The sequence below is a fragment of the Camarhynchus parvulus genome, chromosome 1A, assembly GCF_901933205.1.
Source record: "Camarhynchus parvulus chromosome 1A, STF_HiC, whole genome shotgun sequence".
NCBI classification, from domain to species: Eukaryota; Metazoa; Chordata; class Aves; order Passeriformes; family Thraupidae; genus Camarhynchus; species Camarhynchus parvulus.
In genome coordinates, this window is record NC_044586.1 from 58,326,217 (window position 1) to 58,352,329 (window position 26,113).

Genomic DNA, 26,113 nt, shown 5'->3' on the forward strand with positions numbered 1-26,113 from the left:
TGTGATGCACTGCTGCGGAGTGAGAGAGCAGTGGCAATTTCACTGATTTTTAAAAGGTTTTGTGAACACTGATGCTTTATGACTAATTATAAGCACATCTTTAAAGAGCTACATGGAACAACATTGTCAGGCATCCAGAGTCTAATCCTATGTGTTGCTGGTGTGTCTAAACTCCTCATTCTTCCCCTTAGCTCTCCACAAAAAACTGTCTATTAAAATTCTCTTTCAGGTTTTGTAGGGGAGTGCTTAGGAAAATCTCAAGAATTTCTCTAAACTGGAGCTGAGGGAGTGGAATGGGAAGACAGGAAGAATCATTCATGTTGTTTTCAATGGAAAGTATAATTTCCTACCCAAACAACCTACCCTGCTCTCCCCACACAGCCCACTGCCCTTTCCAGGCTGTGCAGGAATTTGTCTAGATTGAGTAGCCAAAGCCCTGACATCAGTGCAATCACAGGATGCTCTGGACAAAACAAAGTGAGAGGGTCACAAGCCATCCACACCAGTGGCAGCACAATGAAATAGCCCTCAAAGTGGGCATATGTAGGCATGTGTAGAAATCCTACTTGTCTGTTATGCCACATCTGCCTTCAGCTACCAAAGTCATAAAGTGAAGCAGTATCAATCTGATTAACAAGAATTAATTTGTGGATAATCCTCCCTGCTGAATAGAGGTGTCTTCAGAAAGGGAAAAAAACCCATCATCTTTGAGTCTGATTAACTGATATTTTAGTAAATGCATAAATCATTTCCAACAGGGCAATTTTCTGTTCACATCTATTTTTGGATAGGGCTGTGGGGATACTGCTGCATTTATATTTAGCACACCCCCAACCCACAAAAAAAGCAGCTACTAATCTGCAAGTACAAATGTGGTTTTATACTGGAACTTACTTCTAACACAGGTAGAGAAATAATGTCTGTGGCACATATTACTCCAGGGACAGCCTATAAATACAGAAAAATTATTTATAGTCTTACAATTTAGCATAGAACATGGGGCATCTAATCTCCATCACCCATTTCCTCCAGGAAACTAGCTAGCTAGCCAAAACCGTGCCCTTATTTTTTAAAAAAAACAACATATTAGAACAGTGTTACAGCAGAGAAATTAAGACACTATTTACTCTAACTGTAAAGTCTTGCTTGAAGTTATTTTACTTCTTCAAGCTTACCTGAAAATCATAACTTTACTGATTCTGTTTGTCCTGGAAATAAGTGCATGATTTTGCTGGTTAAATGTATTCTGTATTCATTATAAATCTCATGTGATGAGGACTAAATTAATACTTCATTATGAAAACCAAGATATTTAAGCATCCATTCAATTATAATAACTGTTCTTGGTTTTACAAATGCTTTTATTTGTTGACAAAAAATTTGCCTCATGGAAAACACCACAAAGGGTAAGACTTGGCAAACTAAAGCAGGCATAAAGCTCAGGCATAAAGGTATCAATTTGTAGCATATCTATGAAAAGGTAAGACACACAAGCTATAGGCTGTACTAAGGGATAAAAAACCAGACCCTCTAGCTATTAATTAAAGTACCAGCTGTTATCTTACCCCAATCCAGTCATGCAGTGATGTGTAAGGCAGGAGTTTATCCAGGTTCTGAGTTTCCAGGCACATTCTGCAGTACAGGGAGGCTGAATATAATGTGAAAATATTTATAAGGACAAGATTGTATAAACTATCAGTTAACAAGAGTAGGCTTCACTGTTCCTTATCTGACACTTTTTTAGGGACAAATCCTGCTGCTGTCTCTGAAACAGCTTCCTCCATTGTGGAACTGGTCCCATTCTGTGCACAAAAGGAGGAAGAGAAGTCCAGGTGGCTGCAGGGCTGGGTCAGCTGCTTGGCTACAGCTCAGCACTGCAGGGGTCCTCTGTACAAAGACTCTGCACTGGCTAGACTGTGAAACTACCTATTAGAAGAGAGTATCATGATAAGCCAAATCCTTTTGAAAAAAATGGTTTGGGCTAGAGCTAAAGGAGAATGGAGCTGAGGAGACAATCTCCAGAGACCTAAAATAATGATAAATCCATTTGTTCCATTAGACAGAAGAATGCATTTGAAAATTTTTACTGCAAATCTGATTTTGAGATGTCTATGTATCTTCTAAACTACTGATACTGTCTCTTAATGCCACAAAATGCAGGTTAGTTAACACAAATCAGAACCAAAAAGTTCAGAAATAAGAGTCAGTTTGTACTGCCATGGCCTCTCCTTAGTGTCAATTGGAGCATGCAGGAAAACACAGAATGCAAGAAAAGAAGTACCTACCAATGATAAATTCTTGAATGGGGTCAAAAGAATGACATGTTGACAGGTTCTCAGAAATCCACCGAATAATCTGTCAGAATGAGAACAGGGAGCTTGTCACATCTGTCTGTTTAATCAAGTGTTGTAAGAGAGTATAGAAAATTTCGTTCTCGTAGTTAACACTTTGCATGGAGCAGTGATAGTGACACAAATGTTTTCAGGCCAGCCTGGACTGATAATGGAGTTTAGGGCAGCCCAGCTGATGAGCCTCTTGGCACTGCCAGGTGAATCAGGACCTCTCTTTGGCTGATGCCATTCATGCCCTGCTCCTGCTTTGTATAAGATGTCAGTCACTGGAAAAAAATTTAGAGGAAGTTCTTTTCCCACCTGCATTTCCAAGTCTTCTGTGTGTTCAAAGTAGAGCAGGGCACAATGCAGAGCTGCCAATCTCTCACAGTCTCGTTTGCTCTTCTGTAGGAGCTGCAGCAAGGCACTGTCACTGATGCTCACATGGTACAGACTTCCTGCATTGCAATCCAGAACTGCTGACACCCATGGGGACCGGATGGAACAGTTTTGTAACATGTCAATTCTTGCATCCTCACCTGAAGAACATTGGTTTGATAACAAAAAGGAGTAAGAACATAAAATTTGCCTGCTAACAGTGTTTCTCTTAAGATTTGTAGGCCCCCAGCAGTAAGAAAGAGTCTGCCTCTTGCACTACCTGCCTGGTAGTATATACTGAAGAGGAGGAGGAATGGTGCTGGCTCCATAAAGAAAGCAGATAAGGAGCACAGTCCATACTCAGTTCTCTCCTTCCCTATTGCTGACACAGAGAAGTGTAGAGATTTCAGGCTCACAATGCTGCTCCAAGGCAAATCAGAGTACATGTGATGGAACAGAGCAGAGCACAAGGACAGTAGCACAAGTTCAACACTAGAATTAGCACCTATTGGTACAGCTTGTGCAGGTCAGAACTGCTCACATGCAGAAGCATAATACAAACTTCTACTGGTGGATCTCTTGCCATCAATCCAAATGGCCAGAACAGGCAGGTTCTGCTCTACAATTATTCACTGAAGCCTCAGACCAAAATAATTTTATTTATGTACCAGTGTTCACCACCATGGTACCACATACAGATACTGTATTTCAGAGCCCTTGTATCAGAGAAATCAGGCCCACCATCCAGCAGTAATGCTTTCCACTCATTTTTAGCAGGACAATATTTCATTACACATACAAAACAGGTATTCGCCTCCTATGATGCTGCCCCTGCACCAGTTTCCACAATTTATGTCCCCTTCACCCAATCAGAACAACAGATTTCTGCTGTTGTTCACCCCACTTCCAAAAATAAACCACTTCCCACAAAGACGTGTTTGTTGGAAATGCGTTGGAAATGAAGTAACACACATCTCAGATGAGACTCTAAATTAAATTGCATCAGCCTGATCAGGTGAAGGAAACACAGATTTCCTTTCCCCACACCCTCCAAACACACACATTTAGAGCAACTCAATTGGAGGAAGGAAATGTAAAATCAAATTTACATCTCATGTGAAATTTGAAAACAGTGGAGGACCAAGAACATGGGCAAAGTTGGGGGAAGGGAAACTATGAAACCACAGCAGAGAATTTCAAATTCAGTGAAAGGTCTTCTTCCATTTCATAACAAGCAAGAAGTATGAAATACATAAAGTATGAAATGCCAGTTCAGCTTCTCTTTCTAAAATGGAAAGTAGCAAAAATGTCATTTTTTGAGTATCCTTCCTTTGTCAGAACACTGCGCAATAAGGAAACATTGAGAAACACAACTTTCATGTAAAGAGATACAAACAGGTTTCCACAACAACAATTAAATTACTTAAAGCAGTTTTACTATACCTGTCAGAAACAAACTATAGCACAGCATGTCAGGATGTTGAATGTTCAGGAGGTGCAGGAACTGGCCAGGCAAATAAGCAGCCACATAATAGTCTATTTAAAGAAAGAACAGTGGTCAATTTAGCACTTGATCACTTATTTGCTTTAAGAGGCTCTTTCACATGATTCTCAACTTGGCCCACTTCTCTGTGAGGAATTGATTATATCTAGGAAATACAAAAGGAGTTAATTAAGAGCTGCTGTTGTATTAACACAGGAAACACTAGCAGTACAGTTGGGTTTCCAGGGTAGGATTCAAGAAACTTGAGATACTCAAGAACTCAGCAGTTGGTGTCCAGCACAGATTTTGAGGCAATTTCAGAGGAAGTTGCTTACTAATAGTGAGGCATTGCAATATCAAATGCCAAATACAAAAGGCAAACAGAAGAAAAGCAGCAAAATAACACTGCTCCCTAAAGCCAAGGAAAAAAAATCCTTTCCTTCCAGAGAAGAGTTAGCCATTTGTCTCCGTACTACACAGAGAATGGCAATCACACAGGAAAGTAACACAGTAACCTACCAAGATTCATAAAAGCCACTTCCTTCAATTGATGAGATTCTGCTCTTTCTAGAGAAACTGTAAAAGTTTTGTTGTAACCTGAGGGAAAAAAAAACAACTTTAAAAACCTCAAACAATAAACACCATTTGTTACAATCCACCTACGACTTTATAGCTAGAAACTTCTGCAGTTCCCATCGAGGCAAACAGGGGTCTTTTAGACTGCTTTATGGGGTTGTCTGCACAGACAGATTTAATCCATCCTGAACAGAGTTCCTGCACACTTAGTAGACTGGCACCTACACAATGCAGTTCTTTAGTGTGTGAAAACCAGCCATGCACTGCCCAGCCTACATTTGTGTTTAGAGAAGCACTCCATCCCAGAGCAAGCTTGTGCTCTGGGATAATAAATACCTTTCTCCCAGAAAAACCCAAGCACAAATCCTTTATATAGCTGTGTTTCACGTTTTGGTGATCTTTCAATAGCTTTAAAGAATTTCCACTTTGTTTATCTGCATGCCCTATTGCTCCAATTTAGTTCAGCTCAGTTTATACAAAGGCCAATTTCAGACCTGCTGTGTTTGCATCAGCAGGCTTTGCATCAGCACAGCTGTTGTTTTAATCTAGACTTTTACCACACTTCTGGCACCCAGTAAGAATGACACAATACCCTCAAATTTTCTCTGAGAAAAGCTGAGGATTCTAGTAACTAATGGTGTCATGATCAGGATGCTACTCAATAATGCATGGAAATTCAATATAAGATCCACAGTTTACAGGACCACCAAGAGAAAAATCACCACCAGCAACACTACAGAGGCAGAGGTGTCAAAAGATATAGTTTTTCATACAAAATACTGGCTGAAGTTAGCTTGCAATGAGTCAGTATACTCCCCATCACCACTTTGTCACTTGCCAGCATGAGCACATGCAAGCTAAAACCAGCACCACAGAATTCAACTGCAACATCGTGACTTCTCTGTTTATGCTGCAGTGACTGTTTTAACAGGGGTGGGAAGATTCCAGCCAAGATTACAGAGGCTGCAGAATAAACTGAGCTTCTTAAATGTCTTCAAAATATGGCTTATGGACTCCAAAATGTGAGTAATGGACCCAATATACCACTGCTTCTGTGGGTCACTGCAGGACCATTATTAAAATTCTCTTGTACAACTAACGAATCTTACATGAACACACAAACAGTTCTGCACCAGACAACTCCATTCCACAGAGGTCATTTCAGACTTAGCTAGTCAATGTCACCATAGTTATCCTCAGTTTCTTCCTAGTACAGATCAGGATGTACAAGGGCCATGGCTGGCTCCAAGCAATCCAACAACTCTTTGGCTACACGTCAGGTGCATCTGGGGAAATCAGCCCTTCGCAGCAGTGCAATGCACAGTGTGTCACACCCAAAAATTACTTTTTCCAATTTGTTAACACCTTCAAGAACACAAAAAGGTAGTTCACTCAATCCCACAACATTCCAGCAGCAAAGCAACTTGTATGAGCAGCTCTGACCTATGAGAAGCATCCTGACACAAGAAAGAAAACAGTTAAGGTAGAACAGAGACACAGTGTGCACTTGAACACAGTTACTCCGTACTATGCAGCTTCTCAGTTGAGAAATAATTTGCCTCTCTGTCCATGTATCAAATAAGAAAATCTTGATAACGAGAACTTTTATTCTTATTGGAATAAAACAATGTTCTTTATTATTTTAAAACAAAGGTCTTAACTTTAAGAGCTTGAGCACCACTTACACAGCAACTATTCTTAGAGGCAGTGGGTGTTGCACCTCTTGCTGTGAAAATGACACATTGAACTGGAATTCTAAACAGACATTCAAGCTAAGAGCTGTTGGCTCTATTTCCCATACAAATGCCTTATGGCATAAGTACAACACACCTGCAAGCTCCCACAGATTTCACTGATGTCTGTGCTCAGCATGCCGGAAAGTCTGGCTAGAAAAAGGGACCAAATTAATAACCATTTACAAGGCCACTGGTTTGAAGCTACTCACTCAGCATCAGGCAGGAAGCCTACAGCAGGAAAGCCAAAGCTAAAGGCAGCTAAAGGCAGCTGCTTTCTCGAAACACCAGCCACAGTAGCTTATTGTCTGCAGACTTTGGTAGTTATTTGTTTTGAAAGGCATTCTCTGGCTCTTTCAGCACACTGACATTCTCCAAAATAAAGTACAGTAAGTTAACAAGTTAGTCTTACCTTTATGTAAAAAATATATGGAGTATATGATCTCATGAGGAATATCAGAGACTAAACTACAACACATACACAAGCCTCCTAAAAAGACAAAATAGGGAAAAAAAGTTCACTTGTCCAGCTGAATATCAAGACATCTTTATACTGCACAAAACCAAATCAAGACTGCTTCAAATTAGAAACTAAAAATAGTATTTCAAAAAAAGGTAAAGATTACAGGAGTATCTATTATGGACTCTAATAATCATTTACCTAATGAAACAAAATCAAGAAAGAACAGAGGAGGCAATGTGGCACAATGGAAACCTGGGTCCTGTCATGGCCAGTTCTTTCTTTTAGGGGAAGTACATTTTAGCCCTTTCCAGGAGAAATCATGCTTGCAGCCAGAAAACTGATCAAGCCTTTCTCTCCACAGACTGCCTCAATCCAGATATTTTGTGTTCAGGAGCTGTCAGATATGCTCAACAACATAATAAAACACCATTTCTTTGCTTTTCAAGTAATCTCATATTGGCAGCAGCATGAATACACTACCAAAGCTTTCTCACACTAGAAGTGATAGCCACTTCTTCCCTTTCCAGCCCAAAAACTGCTATTACCTTTTTTAGGAGAGAAGTCAGTCCTTGGGGCAAGTTTATTTCAGCCAGGGTACTGCATACAGGAAGGTTTCTCACTCCCAGAATAATTCTAGATCAGACTGATCCTGTTATGACCCACTGGATGGTAACCCTGCTTTCATCTCTTACAAAAACTTTAATCCCTTTACTCTGATGCTTCGGCATTCATGTTAAAGACAGCTTCCAAACCACATTATCCCAGTACAGCTGGGGAAGCTCGTCCACAAATATGACCATTCACCTTTTACCTTTACTGGAAATTTATCATTTAAAAGAAGCAAAGAAAGTAATAATAATACAGGTACTGTTCTGTAAAAAATAAAAGTTTGTGTATACAAGTTATGCAGAAAAGGGCACAGTATGGAAAAAGCACAAGTACAAAAAAGCACAGGTGCCCAGTTACTTTATTTGATGAAATGCCAGAGTATTTCACACCACAAGGCTGTACCATAGCTGTGATACAGATATGGCTGAGACAGTTCATGCTTCTGCCTTCTGGGGAAGGTAACTGCTTTCTTAAGGTGCAATTCTTTTTCTGCTTATTCTTAGCTGACTGAATATGGTTTGATACTGTTTTGCTTGGATATTTGAGTCATGCAGACAACAGACAGGGCATTTTGCCAGAGCACTTGGCTTCTTTCAGAACATGCATAATTTTTAAAGTAGCAGGATCAGGACTCATGAGGAAGACTGGAGAAGTTCCAGCAACCCACTGGATTGCTGTTTTATTATCAACACCTCCCTTCCAGAACTGCAAATTTCCTTCTTGTACACTGGCGTCTTCTGTGTACATTGCTCTGTAAATTGCACAACAGGCAAGTGAGTGTGCTCAGACTGAAGTGTCACTGTGCAATGTGCAAGCTGACCACAGAAACTGCAGCTATGGCAGTCTATAAATAGGATGTGCATCTTTCAACTCAATAATATTGCTCCATGTGTCAACAAACTGAGCTACAAACAACCGGAAATAACAAATGGTGCTTTGTTAACGCAGACAGAAACATGGCAGCCTCAGACCAACAGGTGTCCAAGCAAAGTTACATCTGACACAGTCCTGGCAATCCCAGCAGAGCACCCAGACACTAAGAATACATCACAGACTCCTTTCCTACCCTTAGCAGTGCTCTCTGCAAATTAGAGCTGGGTTTGCTGCTGCAGGGAAAGTTTATTAGCCAATTGCAACTGTATGCAGAGCCAGGTGTTCCACACCACTCATTTAAATATAATTTGCAAACAGTAAAAGCTGTAGCTGAATGCTGCAAGGTGAGAAGACTCATGAGGATATACTAGGATGCACACTTATCTTTCCAGAAATAAAAGGGAAAAAAGGTTAAAAAAAAAAAGAGAAAAGCAAGAATTTAAAAATTAATTCTACTCCTATTCAGGAAACAGCAGTTACAACTCTGGCACTCGACAAAGTCAGCCCACTGAGACTGTAAGAGTCACCTATGATATGCAAAAATTAAGTTTTCTCTAGGAAACTTTAACTAAATTCCTCATTTCTGTTCAAGCAAGAACTCAAGATATGAGGCTGTAACAGCATCCCAACAAAACATCCAAATGTCACAACTCAAATACAACATTGCACCAGGGCATTTTGTCTAGTTGTGCTGACTTAGGAGGGACTTGCCTCACTTAACTTCAGCCATCCAAACATTTCTCATTCAGACCCCTATTCAGCAAACAAAGAAATATGGATTGACTCATCCTCTGGAGATGCCTATTTCTGTCTAGAAACACAGTCCAGATGCCTAAATTTCAGGTGATAGTTATCTGATGGGAATCCAGTGTCTATGACCTCTTACTGCCTGCATTTTTAAAAATATTGAGCAAATTTAATGGAAAAATATTTATAAAGCACTAAGAGAACACATAACAGTACAGTGTTTATCTAATAACTACTGAATTCTGGACATGCCAAGTTAATTTTGAGACTGGAACTGCTTGATCTCAGCTATTCAAGAATTACATGGGGGTTTTTATCTGGAGAGATTTTGCCTGTGCTGAGTGTAAGGAACAGAGCTACTTTTTCTGCTGCAGAAGTTTGAGAAAGAAGTGATTTCATTCAGAGCTCAGACTGGCAGGAGCCAATAAGAGTTTTATTCAATGGGAAATTGTATGGAATATTCCAGTTTGAAGTTTTGCCAATTACACTTTGCCAGGGATGTCTGAATGGTACAAGCAGGGATATGGCATTAATATCAGAGCTGTGCTAGCAGGCCCACAGCAGGCTCAGTCTGCTCCACAAAGAACTTGCAGTCCAGTTTTGCAAATCACATCTGAGACACAAAAAGGAACCTTTAGTGTGATTACCCACAGTGTTCTTCAACAACTAAATATGGTTTTAGCACTAAAATAACTTATTCCAACCTGTTAGTTACCAGAAATGGGTTGAGCAAGATAATCCTCAGTTTTAAACAATATTCAAGGAAAAGCCACATACAGTAATCTCATTTAAGTGCAATTGTCAAATTATCTGTTTTACAGAAAGTGCAATGAAAAGCACTTACTTTTGCTTTTGCTTTAGAGAGGTTCCATATAGACTTTAAATATTGTGTCACCAGACAGAAAAAAACATTTTATTTCACAGTAACTAAACAAGAGTCTTGTTGAAGGATGACTGAATTTCATCCTAAACTCAAGGAGGTACTTCAATCTGAATACACTCCTCCCCAGAGGAGTACAGGTTTTAAAAGGAAACATATATATAAATAAATAATATTTTCTATTATTGGACTGGCTGTTTATACAAGAAATTGTCTTACTAACAGAGAAAAACCCCAATCTACATTTGAAAGATAGATTGGGTTTCTCTTACTTCTAATTCCTTCCCTCTAATCCTTTTAGGCATGCAGTTTGCCTTGGTAAGAAAAGAAATCCATGTAAGGAAGCTGTATTTCACTTGATTTGCACTAATGGTGATTTCAGTGCAAGTGGCAGACAGCTCAGCAGTTCACTGTGAGCACAGCAGGCCTTGGGGAGGGACATGTACAGCCTCCCCTGCAACACTTCCCTGTACAACTCTGCTGACCAGTCAAAGGTTAAACAGACACCATCTCTGCCTGCCTGGATGGTCTCATTCAGAAGCTGAAAACAGCTGTGATGAACAGATACCTCTTGAGATCAGTTTTTAATCCAAAAAAGTTCATGGCATTCATTAGGGTGGAGGGAGACTCCAAAATCCTAAAGGTTTAAGAAACATTTTAGGTTTAAGTTTAAGGAATCATATATATACTAAATCCCTGAGTAGCACATGCCATGTTTAGTATCACATACTTGGACCTTCTAAACACCACATACTAACAGCGATATGGAGCTCTTAAAGCCTGCATTGCACATGCTCTGTGTACATATGTCCCCTCTGTAACACAAATATATACTAGATCAGAAACCCAGACAAAACCTTCCTTGAGTTTACTTTCTAACATAATTGTGGTCAGCTTTAACATTAGATTGCTTTAATGTAACACACAGCCATGCTTTGGCACCGGCTGGGTTCTGAAACTGCCAGGAAAATGCTAAGGTGTTCTTAGACTGAGAGATTTCACTGGTACCAATTCTTTGCAGTTAGGCAAAAGGTTTCTGGGTGACTGTTTTCTTGCTGGTAGGTTGATATATAAAATCCTGGGTACTTCAGCTCAACTTCACTGCAGCTTTCAGAAGGTAAGAAATTTATTAATACTGATAAAGCACAGTTGCCTTCTCCCTCTTCTTCCAGTTACCTGCCAAGGGTGCTCTAAAGGAATACAAATCTCACACTCACATTATAAATTTTTGTGGTTTTGTGTGTTTTCCAATATTTTATGAATAAATTCAGTAATGAATTAGGAATACACTGCATGATAATTACTAGTGGAGGTAATTTTGACCATACTTGTATTTATTCATTACCTGCTTTACTTGTGAAAACCTGAAGGTTCAAAGATTTAGATGCAACATCTTGATCTTGACAGGAATCATATCCAAAATTCACAAGTCTATGAGCAAATAAAGATCACTAAGTAAATCGCTTCATCCACAGAGATTTATCACAACAAAAAGATCACCAGAACAGTTACTATGTAACCAAAAGATACTAATTAAATTATAATCAAATGTTCTGTTAAATTGGGCTTTAACCAATTTGCTCAATGTTGTTAGAAACAAGAATCCCAAGACTGCATACTGTTAACCACCAATTTTGAACATACCTGACAACTTCATATTCTTACTGCACTGTCCAACCATTCCTATACTTTGAAGTGAAAGCAAGTTGTCATGACATACTGGAAATCTAAATACTTGTGACATCTAATAACTCAAAGGTTTTGCAGACTAACTGTACAGCCCATGGCTGTAAAGCTACATTTTAATCTGCAATAAGGACACTACCTTCAGTGGAAATACTTGAAAAGAAAAACTCAAAATCACACTCACATGGAACTTGTTATACCATGATACTTTCAGTCTCATGCTGCCTGTGTTTCAATGGTTTTACATATTTTAAATCTACAAGGCCTATTTTCACCCTGCAAAACATGCAGCAGAAGATTGTAGTCAGTCTGCTTTGGTTTTTTGGGTTTTTTTTTTTTCTGGATTTTTTTTTTGTTGGTTGTATTTTTTTTTTTCCAGGAAGTATTTTGATCCTGTAGGGATTTTCCCCTTGGTCTTCTGCAGTAATTTTGAAAACCAATAAAACAAAGTAAAATACAGCATTGAAGCTCTTACAAGAGCTGTGTTCTTTCAACACCAACTGTAAGAGGACACAACCTGCACATGCAGGAGCACCACACTGAGCCTTGCGCACAGCACTGAGACATTCTGAGACCACAGCTGGGGCAGGGCAGAACTAAACCACCTTCAGCTACTGATACCTGGCCTAACAGCTCTGGCCTCCCTTTTTAGTCACAAAAATAAATGGGCCCTTTTGGAATGTAAAGACAGATGAGGATTATGACAGAGTTAAACCATCCTGACTAGTTTTTTCATTCAGTTAAAAGGGAGCCCTCAGGAGACAAGCTCAGATGCAGTCATGTGCATGGCAGATACAGAATCAGACAAATCTTCATCTTTGGAAGTGCAGGCTGCTGGATAGAGCATGCTGGAGGAGAACAGAGTACAGGCAGTGTCTTCACAGGCCATAAAAAGGTGCTACTGGTTTGCTTAACTGCCCAATAAAACTTGCAACAGCAATTAAAAATGCAGAGCTTCCCTTAACAGATATTTTAACATCACCATTAAAACCTGCCCTAGGTTAAAGCAAATTAATTTAAATAGGTTCAGCATACTCAGAAGGTTTAAGCCCTAGCTAGCTCTTCAGACAAATAATTTTTTTAAGTGGTACTAAGAAACAGCCAAGGATTAAATTACTTTTTACAGTTGACCCTGATGAGAATAAGAACTGGAGGTCTGGACACAGTTTTCCTATTATTCTCATGTTCCAGTGCCATGTAGGCAACTGCAAACAAAGATATTGTGGTTTGGACAAATTTTACTCAGGTTTGTAAAATGTCACCATGTATATTGAAAGGAAAGCAAACCAAAACATTAAAGAAACAAACAACTTACTTTAATTGTGTGTCATTTACAGCAATATCCAGATGTGATTCCAGCTGTTAAACAAAAAGGAAAACAAACCTGTTCTTTACAGAGGTCAATATACTATGTTTAGTATTTCAGACCAGTAAAATGTGTCATAGTTACATTTCACCAAGTTCAATATTTTAACAGGTTTATTTATCCTCCTCTAACCCTTATAGTCATGTCAAAATCCTCCATAAAACAGATTTTTTTTTAAGAGAAAATAAAAGCCACTGGAACAAAGGTCTAGTAACAATCACGTTGTAATTTTTATGTTCTGGTTTTTGTATTTTGGCTGCAACGAATGTTCCTGTCTCACTTAAAACCGACAGAAAATAACATGGTTTCTTTGACGAGTGCACTTGCTAAGCCTGCTTTTTCAATAAGTGAGTATAAGTTCAGCACAGTGTCATGAATGTCACTTAATGCCTTCCAGGTCAAAAAAAGTGTAATTCCAATAAAGTTACCTTACTGTGGGGAAAAATCTGAGTCTCACTGAATATATTCTTGACAAGAAAATAATGCAAAAAAAAACCCCAAAAAACTCCAGTTTTCCTCTGAAAAAGTTTCAACAACGAAAAAGACCTCTGTACCAGTACCTGGAAAACATAATTACATCCCACTGTAAACCATTTATATTAAAATACTCAGAACTTACTATTGAACTAAAATTTTCCTCAGGATAAAACTGGACACACCTTAAAGTACTCTTTGATTCCTGGAATTAAAAAGAATGTGTTTTGTAAGTAAGAAAGGATATTATACAGACTGAGAAGTGACTGGATACTCAGCACCATTCTTCACACTCAACCTGCTTTGCTAACAGCTCTGCAGAAGTTAGGGGACAAAAGAATTTAAAAACCACATATAACCCCTCACAATAGCACTGTGACATGCTTCCTTCCTGTCCCAGATCATTATCTGCCAATCATATATAATTGCGTGGGCTCTATTTAAGCACAGCAATACATGTCTCACACATTTTAGAAAGTTAAAAAATGTTTTCCATATCTACCTATATGGCAAAAAGAATTGCATCTGGCTTTAGTCAGTTCAAAATGGGTATCTCAGAAACAAAAATATAAATACATTTCTCCATCACAGTTCACTTCCTGTTATTTCCTAACATTCACTCTTCTCCTGACTAAGAAGAGTAAAGAATTTTTTTTTTTTATTTACAGAGAATGCATCAAGTCCAATCAGTCCCTCAGACAAAATAAAAAACCCAAACCCTGGTTTTTTTGAGAGTTTCAAAGCTTCTTGCCAAGAACCTGTCCTCATTTGGTCTCTCAGTAAGTCTGCACACAAAATACTTTCTAGATGTGAATTCTCTAGAAGAGAGGCATTATACTCACAGCACTTTTGGATAGATTTAGATACTTTTGAATAAAAGACCTTTCTAAAGCAAGAAAAAAAAGAAATTACCAAGCCTACCTTTTTTATAAAAAGCACCAAGACCACCAGTCTTCTTGCAATGTACCAAGCACAACAGCAGCTACAGCAAGTTTGGCTTTTGCTTTGGCTTATTTGAGGCAAGAACAAGAAAGTCCACCCGGATGAAAACAAACCCCTACCTGCTACTCCACACACTTAAAACTTCAGTGTCACTAGGCACACAGGAACAAAACTGCAAGAACGACTTTCAGCTCACCTTTGGAACAATGTAGAAGAGTCTTTGCTCCATCATATCCCACTGTGCCCAAACGAGGTCATCTACAACTTTGGCTCTTGGAAGCTGACCTGACTTTTGAATCAGCTACAGGGAAAGAATAAAAACATTAGGAGTCATCAAATAAAGTTTTGGAACAATTATACACAGTCTGTGCTTTAAAGAGAAAAGCAGTGAGAGAACACACACAAATAGTAAGGAACTTGGAAGAAATGGGCTGCTTGTCAGCAGCATGAAGTCCACCTTTGTTGTGTGCAAGGTGCTCAGTTTAAAGAGATCAGAAGCACAGTTTTCAGAGTACACCTACTAACAAATCTTTTCTTTCAGTCTTCCCTGCTTGCAAGAAATTCACCACTTAAACTGCTCGAAGTGAACAAAGAATAGCAGAGGCATCCTTCCTCACAGAGGAGAGAAATACCACAGTCAGCTCAGAATCAGCTACATTAACTACTGAAGGGAATGTGTCAGCTCCAAATGAGATTTCCAAAGTCTCAGCCATGTGAGAGAGAGGGCTGGAGGAGAGAAAAGGCTAGAACTGTGGAAAACTGTTGGGATTGTATACATGCACACTTGCATGATATAGGGAGATTTCATGTCAACCAAAACAAAACTGTTTGTCAGAAGGACATCAGATCAACCTGTTTTCTGATTATACTTAAGTCTTTACTCCACTACTGTAGTCTAGCTTATAAAATGCATCTGCTTGAAGGGTCATGACAAAGTGAGAAAGCCACCAAAGATTGCAAAGGGACAAAAATCAGGTCCTTAACTTTTCCTTCAAAGCCTACATTCACCTCCATAACACAAACCACTGGCTTTCATGACACAATCATTTACAATATTAGACAAGTGCTCATTAACAATAAGTCTTTCAAGAAGAACATCCACAATTTGTTGACAAACTCATGTTAGAAAAAGAGATGAGGGGAAACGGAGATTGGAACATTCACTGTACTCGGACTGTATCTAAGTTTTACATCTTCTGTTTTGTTTTTTTAAGTGAATCCTGTACTGGGTTCATACAGACTCACAATAGACAAGGTTAGGAAGGCAACTCTGAAAATATTTTAAATGGTTGCAAATATTTAAAATAGTTTTAAAATGAATAAACACTATGTTTACTCCTAACTTTTAACACACAGAAGCATTCAGCAACACATAACAAACCCAGTAAAATAAAAAAATTTCCTCATAGATTACAAGGTGTAAAGTTTTTCAATCAGTTTTGTGGTCATCTGCATAAGTTGCCATAGTAATCAATGCTTTCTTTAATAAACTTTGTGTTGCCCAAGTATAAAACTAAACAAGAGTTCAAAACTCTCAGCTAAATTAATTAAAGTAAAAAAAACCTCAAACCCAAAGATTTTTAAATCTTACCACTTTGTGTTCCTCTTCTGCAACAACATGAATGTCAAATTGTTCAATATCTTTAAAATAAAATTTAAAAAATCGTTACAAACAAACATTTTTAAATGCTTTTATACAGTTTATTGAACAAGCTCACCTCTTAAAATTCTGTAAGAACACTTTCGGGCCAGGAAAGTTCAATTCAGTGCAAGAGGAAATCTGTGACACATGAACACTGGTGCCTACACAGAGACCTGGAGTCTCTTCCTTTCCTGAGCTGAGAGTGGCCTTAGCCATAATATGTCATGGAAAGAGTTCCCTGCCCACATCAGCACAGCCCAGGCTTGAAGAGCAGTGACTGGAATGTGCTCAACCAAGCCAAGGAGCACCCATGGAGAGAAAAAGTCTGCAGAGCTGCATGCCCATGCACAAGAGCATCCCAGACCTGTTTCACCTCCTGCCATGAACACCCCTCCCAGTCTTTTCCCACACAAAACTCCTGGAATTTATCCACAGCTGGCCTGAATGAGAAGTGTAACACCCACCCAGCAGATGCTGTGTTTCTGATTTAGCTCTGTCCACCTAAGGCCACCTTCCCAAGGCTGGTGTCTAGCTCAGGGAAGATGGGTCTCTCCAAGGGGATGGAATAAGAGATCCAACTCTATAATGAGAAGGAAAACCCCAGTCTTTTCCAAGTGTCCATCTTTACCCATTCTCTGCCATTACATGAGGCTGAACATGCAATGTTATCTGAATCCAAGGAACTATTGCTCTATTCTTGTCCCACTTCCCAAGTTAAATGACATCTTTCAGTCAATTGATTTGCTCTGGATTTATGTAGGCAGCTATAAGGAGCCTATTTTAGCTATTTTAGAAATAAAGATACCTGATGAATGCAAGAACTAAGCAACTAACTGTAGACAAAGATGGCCATTCTGTTAACATTGAAAAAAAAATCTGGTAAATGATACAGTTTTTGAAAGATCTTTGGAATACCTAGAATAACTCACACCATTCTTTTTCCTGTCTTTTTTCCCCAATAAAAGTCTACCAAAAATACAATCTATAACAATCAGTAGTAAAGAATGTAAAGAAGTAAAAGAATGACAATGTACTTTGAAAATATTAACTCACATTTATCTTCTGAAACTAGCAAGAGACGACTTTCTCTAGAAGTATTTCTGCCTTCAACTGGATAAAGAAACTACAGAAAATTTCACAAAAGAAAGTAAAAAACCAAAGTAGTTTAGAACATTTATCTAAATTTTTTGGTTTTTTTTAAGCTGGGTATTTATGTATTTTTAAATTTAATCAGACACACTAATGATATGTAATGAATAAAAATAACTATTATTACATACTAATAGTCACCAGCCACTATAACTGCAAACTTTGGAAGACTGAAGAGAGATAAAAAAGTAGCCTTCATGTTGGAGAAATATTCTATACCAAACATTTTACGAAGTTTCATTTCTTTATTTCTCTGAAGAAACAGGGGACATTATCTCTGTAACAGTTGCAAGATAACATGAGATATTTCTGCACTAAACCATGCCTTCTCTCTAGCACAGCAGATTAAAAAGGCTTATCTTCAGATTAGTTGGATACTTTACCTGTACTCGAACACAGCTATCCACAGCCTTTAGCACTCTCACATTATTAATGGGATGAATTTCGATTAGCAAGGTTAAATACTTGGACACTGCAAAAAGAACATGTTTTAGATAATATTCTTTTATGTAAGCAAGTTTGTTTTCTAAACAGAAATACAGAAAGCAAAAAGGTACAATATTTCAAATAGTATTAAAAAATCCACTTGCAGTACCTGACTGTAAGAGCTGAGTTGCTCTTTCTTCCTCTGTATATTGACAGAAGCTGACTGCTGTGGGAAGAGAAAACACCAACACAACTACAGTGAGTGTGCATACTGGACATTAATCTTATCAAACATCCTTGAAGACTGAGCATCACAATTCTTTTACCAAAAAATATATGTTAAAGGAACATCAGAAGCTCTTCTAGATGTAGCAGGTATGCAAAAATGCAGGAGGAGAAAGTGAACAAAGGGGCAGTGTGTCCTAGATGTTTTAATAAAACAGCAATATTGTCACAGCTGTGTCTTTATGTTGTTACCTACATTATCTGATGATGGATCCACAGAAATTCATAAACTGCTGTGGGCAACACATAGGTTTAATTAACATTTAATTACACTTAAGTAATTCTAAACCCAAATGTATCATCCTACTAAACAAAATCTTTACCAAAAAATCTAATGATAAAGCACATATTTACCCAATAAGGTCCTTTCATTGTTGATTGAACAGCTGATTATGTGCAGATTCTTCTCAAACATATAGAGGTGCTACAGAGAAACACAGTAATGTTAAAAACTGTGCTTTTTCAAACTCCATAAAGGAAACCATCTAATTGCTTCTTAGCAAAACACTGCTGTCCCACAGTTTTTATTTTTAAGCCATATCTTTTCATGCCCAGAAAAACCACATTTCAAGTTTCCATTGTAATAGTTCTCCTTTTTCTCATCTTTGTTTTTTACTGGTTCTTTTGAGCTCTATGTTGCCACTAGAGCAGCATAGCAGACCTTTATATAAATAAAAAATTCCATTCATTTCATACTATTATGGGGACACCTTCAAAAATTTGTTGTCATGATTTTAGTTACTGAATTGCAGTGTGTTCAGTTTTAGAATAAAATGATCTCTTAAAATGGTATCACCAAACAGACCAAGAATAAACACATATACAGAAAACCCCAAACATTTACTTCTTGGCACATGTGTGCAACATGAAGAGGAGTTGTTTAAAAGGTTGTTTAGAAATGAAGATTGCAGACATGATGCTTTACTACTCTCAACCTTTCATAGGTTATGCAATGTGGTGCATTTGAACGCTACTGAGAATCATTCCAGTATCTTCTCCGGTACCTTTTCTGTTTTCAACAAGGATACCCTCCTTAAGGACATAACATACTGTGTTGCAAAGCATCAAAATCTGAAACACTACAGCACAGTTGTCACCAGAGAGAAACCTGGTATTGCTCGCACCTCATTTTGTTTCGTCTGAAGATCATACAATCCAATGTGAGTGTTTCCCTGATTTCCCTATGGATGGAAACAAATTAGCAATATAAATACACACAAAGTCAAACACTGGTCTTTTTTTTTCCTACCTCCCTGTTCTCCCTGCCCCTTGACACAGCCTCACACACTTCCCTGTCCTATATATAAAAAGGCAGTTAATTATCTAATTCTAAGAAAGCAAATTCTAATTCCAAGAGAACAAAGATTTATTTTTTCCTTTTAGAACTAACACATGGGATAAAGCTGAAATGTGGCCAATCCACAGCCCACAAGCCATTGCATAAACCTAATGCCTTTCTCTCACTTTGCTTCTAAGCTGGTTTTAGTTACAGGCAATAGGGCCAGGAAGAGAGATGTCTGTACAAGAATCAAGAGGGATGTTCTGGCCCCTGGAGGTTTAAGGCTGGAATTCTGAACCTCACCAACCTGGTGCGTCAAAAGGGAGCACAGAACCATCCAACATCACCAAAAATCAGCTCCAGTGATCTGGCTGTAGCCTGGAAAAAGGATTTCACTGCCTTAGGAAGTGATTGTTTGAAGGCTAAGTATTTTATAAGCTCACCATTAGCCTTCTGCCTTTGAAGAGTAACATAATATATATCCTTTCTAGCTTACTGATAAATAATATATGATGATTTTGTTTGAGGCACTTACAAATGTTTGGGACTACAAATCAAAACTTTTCTACTTCTTATTTTTTACCATACATTAAATTTTCCAAATATATTGAAAAAGAAAATTCTGCTTTTCAGCCTATACTGGATAGCAAATCAAACTGATGTGTATTAATGTACTCTGGGTACAGGCACTAATTGCTAAACTACTGACATTAAATCCAGCCACACAGGCTTCTACTTCCACAGTGAATTTCATTGTTTTTAACAATTGCTTAGGAGGAGAGGGCAGAGATCTGTGGTTATTTACAAATTTATGGCATCGTGCTTTGTGAAGTTGAAACAAAAGCCTGAGTATTTGCTTCCTAAGGGGTCTGTTTCTGAGTGTGTCATTATTGTTGTGGCAATGACAAAAGTCTTTGACTTCTGATTTAAACAGGGAAAACAAATTGTCTTTATATTAAGACACAGGCTCCAGGCCTCCTAATTTAAGATTAAGCAAGTGCTTTCACAAATAACTTTTTTTTCCAAATGTGTTTGAAATACTAACACCATCTTAGATACTGAAAAATATACTTCACAAGACTGGTAACAGAACTACATCAATGCCCATGACTAGGCATAAACTAGGACACTTGTTTTCATGTGCACTCTGAAGATTCTTGCATTACCTTGCAAATAGAATTAACTTCTGTTAAAAACATCTTCCTTTACATTAACTACTAATGTCACAAAATATAGACACTGTCAAAACCACAGTACAACACAATACTCCAAAATAAGCTTGAAAATAAAACTCAGCGTCCACTTTCTCCTGGTTTCACACAGAATACACTTGACTGTCTCTCACTTAAAAGACAAAGATTGTTTTCTATTTGTATCCATGAGGAAACAAGCCAGGCCAGCTCAGTCTAGTTTACATCCTCCACACCATGCACCTCCTCCCAAAGAACAGGCTACAGTGGCCAGTTCCCTAAGCTCCACCAACTGCCTGGCCAGATCCCTACAGATTACAGTGGGAGCTTAAACACCCAGCATGCAGGCACACATTTACATTTAGACATGTGAACCTTGAGCTACAGCTCATCCCTTGTGCCAGCAAGAGCCTGAAGAGCACACAAGGCACTTAGACTGACAGAGGCCCAAAAATGCTTCGTGTGAGATTCCACAGGTGCTAGAAAGCAGCAACACCACACACACAGAGTACCAGATCTCCTGCTGAGCTACATGGTTATTTATATTAAGTCTTCTAGGGTCTTAAGAAATGAAAAAAACCCAAATTTGACACACTGTTTAGAACTGTTTTTATGGTTATTGTTGTCTTGTACAGACTCCCCTCCCTATGGCTTGTACTAAAGGAAACATCCACCCACAGTGAAAGCATATTAAAGTTAAAGCCTTGATGAAGGCCTCACCTCTTCCCTTAACCCTAAGGAAGCTGGAGAGTTTTAGCATTGTTGAGCCAGAGAGGAATGAAAGGCACCCCTACTCTACTGGAGTTCATCTCATTTCTGCACTCCTCAAGAACCAAGATCCTCCAGGATCCAGCTGGATCTACAGACTTCTCTGAGCTGCACAGTAAAGAAGCACAGTTTGTCTCATCAAAGGAACAATGAGAAGAAAACAAAGTCTCACTTTCTAAAACCATTAGAAAACCCACTTGGAAGTAAAAATAAAACATATACCACAGAGAGCAGAATCCTATGTTAAGAAGCCAGCTCTAGATACTTCAAGACATCAAATAAACAGGGGTTACTTCAGGCTACTTGCAATAAAGTGTTATAGATGAATCTTAAAGACAGGTATATGCAGAAACAGTGCTAGATAAATGGTATCTTAAGACATTTTAGTAGGAGAAAACATTTAACTAAAGCACTTTACATGAATTTAATAGCTAGGCTTCACTAAGAAATTGAGTGTGAAATTATGTGTTTATGAAGTGTTTTAAAGAAATTGCATTTCATTCATGGGGAGATTCTGGGCCAGCAAAAAATCAAGGGCAAAAACCCTATGGACTTAATCAGGTGAGTACTTTACTCTCCATTTCATCATTCTTAACCTTTGACTGAAGTGGAGACGGGTGTTTTCCCACTGCCCAACTCCCCCAGGTTGTAATCAGTTGCTGCAGGTTGTAAACACTTACTGCAAAAAAAATTTAACTACAAGAACTCAAATAGATTCACACAGAGTATTATTCTCATCTATATTTTTATTAAATTCCAAGGTGGACTTACCTTCCAGGTATAAATAATTTTTCCATTTCTTTCAACATTTACAACGTAGAGTGCTGATGAATTCTCAGAAGTGTCTGAAATAAGAAGTACAAAAAGGCACAGGATTTTCATTTCAGCTGGTTCATCCTATAATTTATGCACACTTTAAGCAAATATGCTAAATACATTTTTACTTGTAAATACTTATTTGCATATACCAAAATTACTCCTTTCTGGAAAAAGAGGGAGTACGTCTTACACCATGATTTAAATCTGATAAACTTCAACACAGAGAGTTAAGGGACTTCAACACATGCAAGAAAAAAAATATTTTTGTAAACACCTACCTGTTCATTATAATTATGATTCTAATTACCACTACCTTTTGCTATGAAAATGGAATGTGCTTTTTCAAAGAACAAAAAAACCAAACTAAACCAAAATTACCCTCTTGCATTCATTCACTATACACAATATAGGGTTCAGACAGTTAAGCCATACTGCAGTCCTCTGGCTACTAGAGGAAGAGAGAACCAGACTGAGGAAAATATCATTTGCTCACACCTGCCCCTTCATCATCTCAAAGGAAAGCCTGAAAATAAACTACATCTTTAAACATTAGTTCTACAACACCAACAGCACTTCTCCTGTGTCATTCCTAGCTCCTCCTCCTCCAAAAAGAAATAAATAAAGAAAAAAACCCACCAAAATCCAAAGAACCACAAGGTCAAATACCATATAGAGAGATATACAACTTACCTACAAGTACAGGGACATAAACAATGCAGGACACAAAATTATTTGGGATGTGAATTGAGGAGTACTATTAAAATAGAAACAAATAAGCAGGAAGCTAAGATGGACACAGAAAGAGAAGAGCATAGCTGGACAAATTAAAAAGAAAACCACCAGAAAAAAAGATAAAATATTGTACTCAAGGTGAGAAAAATGCATGCTTTCCTGATGCTGCTTTTATGTTTTCTCATCACCGCAGCCATCAAAAATGTGTTTATCTCAGATGGAATTTTGACTAGAAGTGAAAGTTTTGCCCTTAGTAAGGTTAAAGCTGTATGATTGGTCTCAATTTTATATAAAGGTGGCCTGCAGTTCAGTAAGCATCAATGTAAAGAACCCTCCTCAACACTCTGCAAGCATTTAGTCAAGTCTGAGACTATTTACTTGGCAGTTATCACGAAGTGTTGATAGAAGGAAGACACTTAGTGAAACTTAGTTTAACAAGCCTGATACTATAAACTGGCTCGTACAGCTTGCCGTGATAAGGAAAAAAAAACTGTTTTCAAGTGTTATCGGAAGAAAGTAAATTTTCCATTTTGTTGTGGGAGGACAATGAAAACCCTTCCTGTACATTGAGCAACACATCACTTTCTATTGGTTTCTGATCACTTGAAGCACACTATAATAGCACTATATTAGGGCTAGATGGTGACAGCTGGGAGAGTCTCAGGTAATATGCTCTCTTTCTTTTTTTATCTGAAGCTTCCTGGAACTTAACAACCACCTCAAACTTTCAAGATGAGTACTACGGTCTCCACATTTTCTCATGCAATATTTCCTCAGCACAGAATTTTGGTAGAGAAGAAGGTCCGTGTCAATGAATTTCCCTATCACCAGACACAGACATCTTAAAGGTGCTGAAAAAGTTCTGTGTCAGAAAAGAGTTTCTCTTCTCCAGAGAACAGTCAGTGGGAATATGGAAGCAAAGAAATGGCAATGGTCTCTGCCCCTGGAAACTCCTGCAGTAAAATCCTGCACATAGAACTACAACTTCTTCCTCATGCCCACAGCTGAGACCGGCAGATGAAGAGCTGCAAATGAGCCAACCCAGCCTGCCTGCCCAGCACACAGCTTTTAGCAACATAATCAGGAGAATACAGAGTTTGATTTCCTGAAGACCATTATATGCAGCTCATACCAAATCAAATAGAATAAAGAGAACAAGGCTGGTTCACTTTGCCTGCCACTCCCTTCCTCTCATCACAACTACTCCCAGCTCCCACACAATTAGCAGTTCTCACATGCTATCAAGTGCTTTCAAGTCCTTAGGAAAGAAAATAATAAATATGAATAAGTAACATCTGAAAATACTGACAGAAAGTACCATGACTCCTAAAAATTACTTGGTTTCTGTGATTGGATATTTCTTTGATGTGTAAATTAATCTTTTCAAATCCCTACCTCCCACCTTCACATTCCTAATACGACAGCACTGCATGAGGAGGAAGTCACTACACACAGATAAGTTAAAATGCAATACAGCAGTGCTGGTATTTGATCAGATGCACCCTCCAAACTAGATTCTTATGCTTCTGTATTACCAGAATGAATGAAGACTCCATTACATTTTAAAAGGCCCAATACAATTTCCTGCTTCCCAAACACAAGTCAGTGCCATTTTGAGACCCTTATTTCATTAACATATAGACTGATTTATCTTTGAATTCATCACTGATGAATTGATAAATTCATAGATTAACCAACTATGCATAGAGAATTTCAGAATTTTACCTCAGATCCCTTCAGTATACCTTTGAATAATTGTTCAGTAAATGTAGAAAATGCGAAGCATTTTTTAACAGATTTTTTAAATGATAGCTTGCTAAATAATTCCCTTATTCTCCAAGCCGATACTTTGTGGTTTGTCACCAAACAGCCCCACAATGTGGGAAGCAAGTTAAGTATTTTAAGTAAAGTAAAAGCAACTGAAGGCGTTTCAAGTTCATCACACTTGCATATCGATGGTCTTGCTACTGAAGCAATAACTTTTACTGTATTATTATTTTATTAGATTAAGTTTTTCATCAGTTTCTGAAAAGCAGAACTGAGCCAGCTGCTCTGCAGACGAATAAGCAAAAAGCCACAGTGCCAAGAATACGGGAGGTCACTTTTTTCCAACCACTGCCCCGAGCGCTCGCTATGCCGGCGATCGCACGGTGCTGTGACAGCTGACGCTGCATCTAATTTTAAACCAGCACTCGTTTACCAGGCACACCAAAGCGTTCAGGCTGTGGGGCTTTTCCCCCCAGAAAGGGCAGCAGCGTGGGAGAGGGAGTAATGCTAACACTTTTTTTTTTGCTTTTTTTTTTTGGCGGTGGGGGGAGGCAGGGAGGAGGGTAGAAGAAAAAGAGAAAGCCCCAAACGTATTAAGAAGCAGGAAGAAGAAACAAGTGGAGTGTAGCAGATGTGTGGAAGTGTTTTCGGCATGTCAGAAATTTCTTGAGGACAGCGAACTTGCCCACCTCAAGTCTCCCCGGCACCCGAGGGTCGCTCCCCTCGAGCCCCGGCACCTGAGGGGAGCCAAGGGGCCGAGGGGGGCCCAGGGGCCGAGGGGGGCCCAGGGGCCGCTCCCCCGCCGCCCTCCCCGGCCCCCGCGGCCGGAGCTCCCGCTGCGGGCCTGCCCGGGGGTCTCCCGTGGACCCGCACCCGGGGGCCTCCCCGCACCCCGGCTCCTCCGCGGGCGGGAGGGCACGGAGGCGGCCGGAGAGAGGGAGGGACGGCCGGCCGGAGGGATGGGGCTCTCCTCGGCCTCCCGGAGCGTTACCTAGAGCCGCGGCGCAGCCCCGCTCCGCCAGCCAGGGCAGCACGTCCCTCCGCAGCTCGAACTCGGGCACCAGGCGCAGCAGCATAGCCCCGGCCGTGCCCGGCACCGCTCCGGCTCCGCTGCCCTCAGCCCGCCCCCTGCGTGGGGGGCGGCCCTCGGGGGTTCCGGCGGTTCCCGGCCCGCTCCCGGCGCCGCCGGCCCTTCCGCTTCCTAGCGCGGCGGCACAGCGCCTCCGAGCCTCCCCGGCCGGCCGCCTCCGTGCTGCTGGCCCGCCCGACTCGAAGGCTCTCGTTTTCCCCATGGAGCGGGCGCACAGGCTCCTCCTCAGGCCGGCTGGAAGAATCACAGAATATTCTGAGTTGGAAGGGACTCACAAACATCATAAAAGTCCCGCTCCTGGCCCTGAGCAGGTCAGCCTCAAGAGTCACATGTGCCTGAGAGCGTTGTCCAAACGCTTCTTGGTGCTGTGGCCGCTTCCCTGGAGAGCCTGTTCCAGTGTCCCTCCATCCTCTGGGTGAAAAACTT

General features: G+C 39.5%; 1 protein-coding gene across 4 annotated transcripts in view; it reads right to left on the bottom strand.

Moving 5' to 3' along the window:
* GSAP (gamma-secretase activating protein) overlaps window positions 1–25,841 on the bottom strand; it is a 45,086-nt gene extending 19,245 nt beyond the window's left edge. The window contains exons 1-19 of one of the 4 annotated variants that reach the window (XM_030960580.1): window positions 25,589–25,841; window positions 22,051–22,124; window positions 19,167–19,223; window positions 18,397–18,466; window positions 17,927–17,983; window positions 17,715–17,803; window positions 17,236–17,305; window positions 16,132–16,181; window positions 14,737–14,841; window positions 13,744–13,803; window positions 13,074–13,117; window positions 11,418–11,503; window positions 6,913–6,990; window positions 4,711–4,788; window positions 4,152–4,244; window positions 2,652–2,869; window positions 2,286–2,355; window positions 1,566–1,648; window positions 895–948 (exon numbers count right to left, since the gene is read on the bottom strand). In XM_030960580.1, coding sequence (XP_030816440.1) covers window positions 895–948; window positions 1,566–1,648; window positions 2,286–2,355; window positions 2,652–2,869; window positions 4,152–4,244; window positions 4,711–4,788; window positions 6,913–6,990; window positions 11,418–11,503; window positions 13,074–13,117; window positions 13,744–13,803; window positions 14,737–14,841; window positions 16,132–16,181; window positions 17,236–17,305; window positions 17,715–17,803; window positions 17,927–17,983; window positions 18,397–18,466; window positions 19,167–19,223; window positions 22,051–22,124; window positions 25,589–25,673 — 1,521 coding nt within the window. In that variant the 5' untranslated portion in view covers window positions 25,674–25,841. Of the gene's footprint in view, window positions 1–894; window positions 949–1,565; window positions 1,649–2,285; window positions 2,356–2,651; window positions 2,870–4,151; window positions 4,245–4,710; window positions 4,789–6,912; window positions 6,991–11,417; window positions 11,504–13,073; window positions 13,118–13,743; window positions 13,804–14,736; window positions 14,842–16,131; window positions 16,182–17,235; window positions 17,306–17,714; window positions 17,804–17,926; window positions 17,984–18,396; window positions 18,467–19,166; window positions 19,224–21,231; window positions 21,388–22,050; window positions 22,125–25,588 lie in introns of those variants that run through there. The other 3 variants (XM_030960583.1, XM_030960582.1, XM_030960581.1) reach the window with 3 other exon arrangements.
* Window positions 25,842–26,113: the final 272 nt, after the last annotated feature.